At 36.1% G+C, this 6,000-nt stretch overlaps 1 protein-coding gene across 1 annotated transcript; it reads right to left on the reverse strand.

Moving 5' to 3' along the window:
• Nucleotides 1-2,570: 2,570 nt before the first annotated feature.
• LOC103410855 (NAC domain-containing protein 71-like) lies at nt 2,571-4,982 on the reverse strand. Its single transcript, XM_029099959.2, has 5 exons — nt 4,712-4,982; nt 4,099-4,379; nt 3,752-3,880; nt 3,435-3,665; nt 2,571-3,255 (listed from the first exon to the last, which is right to left on the reverse strand). Exons 1-5 carry the CDS (start codon nt 4,899-4,901, stop codon nt 3,103-3,105), a joined length of 984 nt encoding a protein of 327 aa, XP_028955792.1. The 5' UTR covers nt 4,902-4,982; the 3' UTR covers nt 2,571-3,102.
• Nucleotides 4,983-6,000: the final 1,018 nt, after the last annotated feature.

The raw sequence follows: 6,000 nt of genomic DNA on the forward strand, positions 1-6,000 counted from the left end.
TTCAAAAACATAAAATTTTCATTATAACTCCAAATTTGAATCTGTTCACGCCCACGCATTCGTGGCGATGAGTACAATAAGAATAAACTAAGAAAATTAGTCATACGCATTATGTTGAGATGGTCAAACAAAGTCAACTTAAGGGTGAAAAGGTAATTTCATAAATCCGTTAATATGAAAATACACTAAATTTGGGACGGGGTTTCACAGTAATGATCTGATGAATAAGGTCTTATCTAAATAAGACAATCTACCACTTCGTTTTCATTATAACCAGAAACCGCTTGAATCAAATTGCACACAATATTTATTATTTTGGACAAGAAATGATAGTGAGATTTTATTTATCAAGCAACAAATTACACAATTACAGGGGTGTTGAGTGTGTATTTTCTTAGGACCAATAATTTAATTTGGAGATAATTTACACGGACATAAAGAAAAGTAAATTTCCTATATGGTCACCACCACATGAATAAGAACCCATGGAAACCATTGTGAACCTAAACCATTTATTAGGTTGTAATGAATTGTTCTCATTTTACCACATTTTAAAAGTTAGGGGACCAATTTGGTTATAAAAAGGTTTAAAGACCCAAATAGAACAACTGCTAAAACTCAAGGAGCAAATTTATAATCAAGATTAAGTAATCTCTTAATTACAGTCTCTTGTAATGCTTCTCATGACACACCCCAACCGGAGTCGAGGCATGTTGGCTAACACCCAACAGTGACATAGCCAAAAGGAAGGTGATGCATAAAATATGGATAAATTTAAACCAAAGTTAACATTTATTTAAGCTAATAAAGAAAGTGCGCAGTAATGGGAAGAACCCATTTCACACGTGGTGTCAGTGTATAAGTAAAGTACAACAAGGTAGGATGAGAATTATACCGTTGAAGGTAACCACCTATACCAAGATTTGCCAAGAATCCTTGTCGATACAGAAGTTCAGCTGCTAAAACCTGGAGGGGCGAAAAACAAGGGTGAGTGGGCCTAAAAATAAAGTTTTATAAAAACATTTTCAAAAACATAATAACCCCTCGCCGTAAAACGAGTATAGTTTCCAAAATATACAAACTACGTATAGTAAGAAAATACTTACCGTAGCTTGCAATATCCCAAGAATTTAATATGGCACAATATTTCGTAAGTATGCATGACATCAGTAATCACATAATCTTGCATAAGCAAACATATCATAACGAGTGCTCATCGATATATGCTGACACACAAGTTCATGCAGATATATTATGAGATGAACAAGACTGGGTATAACAATGATATACGCTATAGTACTACAATCACGTGAAGACTGGTGCTACGCACAACACATACGAGTCCTAATTGCCTATAGCAATCTAGGACATGACTGGCACCTACAATGGATCCAAAGCGAGCGTACAGTTCGAAGTGCACATACACGTGAAAGACTGGCCCTGGTCCGGGCCAGTACCGGTGCAGCAAACAATGAGCAGATAATATAAATATAGTCATGCCATAATACTAACTTAATTACGAGTTTTCATACAAAGTACGACTAATAAATGAACTATTTTAGAACGGTCGAATTTCAGAAAATGGACGGTAGATTCAGATTTGACACATCGAGAAACCTAAGGAGGGACCTCTCTCTCCCTTACCTTTTTCATTGTTAGTGAACGATCTCAAGGTTTGGACGCATTTTAGTAGGGTTTAAAAGCTGTTGGGACGAATGGACGATTTTCCTAGAAATTTTGGAAGCTTGGAACCGTGACCATTGGGCCACTTTCAGAGGATTTTTCCGACCATCTCCAGTGACATATGGCTCTCGAAACAGGTATAGTCTTGTTAGCTACATTTCTAACTTCAAAATGGCTTTTGAATCATCGATTTTGGTGGTGAATTGAGCTAGATATTAGCTATGGAAGTTGGCCCAAAAATCAGGCCGAACCTATGCTTCGCGAAAATGGCGAGTACGTTTGTACTCGCAGACACGTGGGCTGCGTGTGGTGCTGCAGTGATTGGTGCGTGGCGCACACGGGCCTCGCCGGAGGTACTGTGCTCCGCCGCTGTACACGGCGGCGCCGACGACATTTCCTGCCAACTCTCCGGCGACTTAACTCGGCGCGTGTAGTATTCTGACATCATGTGTGAAATATGTTCGTTCCCTCTCACATGTGCACTCTTATACTTAAGCACTTTTAGGTTTAAATTTGTTCACATTTTCCACATCACTATACTGATGGCTTTGTCACCCTCCTAATGTCGACCAACACAGCTCGATTTAGAGTCTAGGTGGACATTCCTGATCGGGGTGTGTCACCACAACAGAAACACCCTTTAATTAAAATTACGAAGAAATATTATTTAAAGAGGGAATGATGGTTTGATTGATTTTGTAGCTGCACTTAGTATGCTAAACCATGGACGCTTTATTGCAGCTGAATATCCTTTCTTTTTCTCCTTGACTTGATTGGGTGTAACATATATAACATGTAATAATTAACATAGTTGGGTACAAAACTCATATATATATATATATATATATATATATATATATATATATATATATATATATATGGAAAGAGAAAAGCAAATGCAAAATTCCATTCAATCTCAAGAGGTTCTTAAAAACAATACACAAGGATATACTTATAAAAAGGTTTAAGACTTAAACTACAACCATATATTTTGATAATTATTCCAATCACATCTTAAGCATCGATAATATGTAGACTGATAAGACTCCAACAGCTATGCAACAACTGCAGAACAAACAATAGCGTTGCCAATAAGGCGAGAACTACAGCGCTTGGTCGAATCAATATTCTGTGGAGGACTTGATTAATGGCTTGAGGAGATTATTTTCGGGAAATTGAAAGAATGTCTCAATTGCAGCCAGCTACATCTTTCATGCCTAATTCATAATGTCTCTTTTGCTATTCTCCTTTTGCTAATGCAGAATAGTCTTTTACAAATACATGGCACTACTTCAGTGTTCGTATCAATGCTTACTGCACTAGGGTAGCTTTTAGTCATTCAAACTGAGTGTTCGTTGTTTCTTCATAGGACTAATAGTCATAGTTAACTATAATTTTATTTAAGAACTTGGTGTAGCTTCAAATTGGGGACCAAAACACATTGTATGCAATATAGTTATTGTCATGCAAAACATCTCCCACTGTCATGTTCATTAGTGGCTCCAGATTGTAGCCCTCTGGCTGAGGTGGATAAAAGAACAATTCCAGATTTTCTTCTCGTGGAGGACATACCTAGATTAAGAATCATGAACAAGTAAGAAGTTAAGTTTGAATATCTTCTTCCATGTCTTCTTGTGGCTAAAGACATAACTGGATTAAAAATCACAAACGAGAAGGTCTAAGTTTTGATAAACTTTTTGTTTTATTAAAGTGCATACTATAAACATTCAAAAAAGAATGTTTATTCTCACCTCTTGAGACATATGATCTGGAACTTCATTTTCGAAATCAGACATGGTGAAGCTAGGAGGTTCACCTTCATCACAGGTTGAAGTATCATTCTTATCGGGATAAGAATAATTATTATATCCAAATGGTGATTGCATTGCATTGCAATCATCAATTTTGGCATTGCCTTGTGGAATATCTCCCAACTCTATGTATCCTGCTGATAGGTATGTAGAGGAACCGTAATCCTGTGACTGAAGAGCATGAAAGATGCATTAAGTTTCAATGAATCGACATCCATAACAAAAAATTTCAAAGACGAGACGGTTCTCATTCTCACCTCTGGAGTCACAACAGCTGCAGCATGATCTTCAGCATTAGACACACTGTAGCTGCCAAGTTCAACTTCACCGATTGAGGTATCCTCCATATCGGAATTTTTCTTCATGCAACACAGAACAAAATCCTTCTGCATAAGTTGGATAACAATATTATGAATTATAGATCAAATTCCATTATCACACTTCAAAACTATTAATTCATGTATGTTAAACACAGAAACAGCAATCCGACACACAAAATTTTGATGCTGCATAATCTTTTTTTTTTTGGCCAAGATGCTGCATAATCCAAAGATAATAAACAAAGAACAAAATAGCAAGTTCTGCAACTGAAAAAGAGAGTAACCTGATGCAGCTTAGGATTAGAGATGGCTTCACTATCAATGAGATAGAACTCGTGCATGACCCAGTCGGTTTTTATGGGTTTAGGATGACAACGTCGGTAGAATGTCAAGGTCCTCTTCTTCCCAATGACAGCTTTGGACTGCCGAGCCCTGATCGCACGCTCCTTGCCTGTGATTTTCCAGTGGCCTCCTGGTGTAGTTCGGTTGGACCGGGTGCTGTTGATGTACTTGTAATCCTTTGGGCTGAAGAAGTACCACACCATATCGTCGGATGCAATGCGAGCTGCAAATTATAACGCAAAAATAAAAAAAAAAAAACAAAAAAAAAAAAGGAACGAACCAAGAATTGAGGCCAACACAATTGAAGTCTTGACAAACCAAGTACTAAAATCAGAGCAATTCTCCCTTGGGGAACTTATACATGATTGCTAGTGAGAAATTCAACACGAAATAAATTCAAAACAAGAAATTGATGCCAACCAAATTCAGTTCTTCAAAAACAAAGTACTAAATAGAAAACACTACATTTTTTGGGAAATTTTTCATAACAATGGATTGTTAATGAATAATGAGAAATAAACAGTGAAGAAAGAGTGAGACAAATTTAATAATTACCAGCCAAATCCCAAGGGTCGAAGTTGCAGACATCGAATTCAGGGATGTGATCACATTTGAAATCCTTGTCCTGTTTCTTGAGCTTCAAGTAATGGTCCACCAGTTCCTCCGGAGTGGGGTGGAATCTGAACCCTACTGGGTCTGATGCCCCTCCTCCTCTTGTTTTTCTGTTGCATCCCAATGTTCCCATATGTTTCTCCTCTCTCTGTGTTTTTGTGAGTGTGAAGTTTGAACTGAGAAGAAGGTGCGATTGCAAGTAGTTTATGACTCACTTCTGAATACTCCAGTAGTATTTGATTCCAACCAATCAAGTCCTGCACTTCCCAAACAAGTCTGCTGACTTGCCACGCCTTTTTTTGATAATTTTTAGTTTTTATATTTGTTGTGCTTTTGATCAACCGCTCTTGGAAGGGTATTCTTTTAGCTTTACCCTTTACTGGGAGACAACCTCTATTGAAAGTTTAGCCTTTTTTTTTTTTTTTTTTTTTTCAACAAACGACGTTAAGTGGTAAGTTTAACCTCACAATGGGTTAGCAATAATATAGTTCAAATTCGCCTTTTGCGAGAATTAAATCTAAAACCTCCCACTTACAAGTGATGAGAAAATCACTAAATCGTAGTACTAAATGGCTTGGAAGTTTAGCTTTTAAAATACTTTTAATTTTGGAATCTGACCAAAGTCATAAAATTTGTCAGAGTAATGTTACACTTACCACATCTTTTATACTATATTTGTATCATCTCTCTAAGAGATGTAGAACTCACCAATATATGCGAGTCTCATCTCTGTTAAAGAAATAGTACAAAATGTGATATGAAAATTTTGGTAGAAGTAACATTTTTGTAATAGAAATGATTTCTACACAAACAATACTTGGCTACCCAAAAGATAAGTATGAATTCTCACTCAAGAGTTTTTGTTTCCAATTCATATAACTGTGTGTGTATAATCATAACCTTTCATATTATTAATCATTCTATATAGACTATCTCTGCTAAAATTTCAATTAAAACAACGTTGTTTAGTTATTGAACAATATAAAATTAGATGGACACAAATGGTAAGAATCATTACGAAATGTCGATCTATTTGTTACAGTTGATTAACTAAACGACTTTAGTTTTAATTCAAATATTTGCAAAAATGATCTTTATAAAGTGATTTATAATATGAACTATTCCGATCACGAAGAATTTTCAGTAAGTGTTCGTACTTATTCTTGAGTAATCAAACATTGTTCTTTCTACACACTCATTTTTTTTAAGTTGCACACCTTTTTTTTATTCAT

The sequence above is a fragment of the Malus domestica genome, chromosome 01, assembly GCF_042453785.1.
Source record: "Malus domestica chromosome 01, GDT2T_hap1".
NCBI classification, from domain to species: domain Eukaryota; kingdom Viridiplantae; phylum Streptophyta; class Magnoliopsida; order Rosales; family Rosaceae; genus Malus; species Malus domestica.

Coding starts and splice junctions, on each gene's coding strand:
- LOC103410855 (XM_029099959.2), bottom strand. CDS start 4,901: ATGGGAACATTGGGATGCAACAGAAAAACAAGAGGAGGAGGGGCATCA. Junction 3,881..4,098: donor CTAATCCTAAGCTGCATCAG/GTTACTCTCTTT, acceptor CAACTTATGCAG/AAGGATTTTGTTCTGTGTTG. Junction 3,666..3,751: donor CAGCTGTTGTGACTCCAGAG/GTGAGAATGAGA, acceptor CATGCTCTTCAG/TCACAGGATTACGGTTCCTC.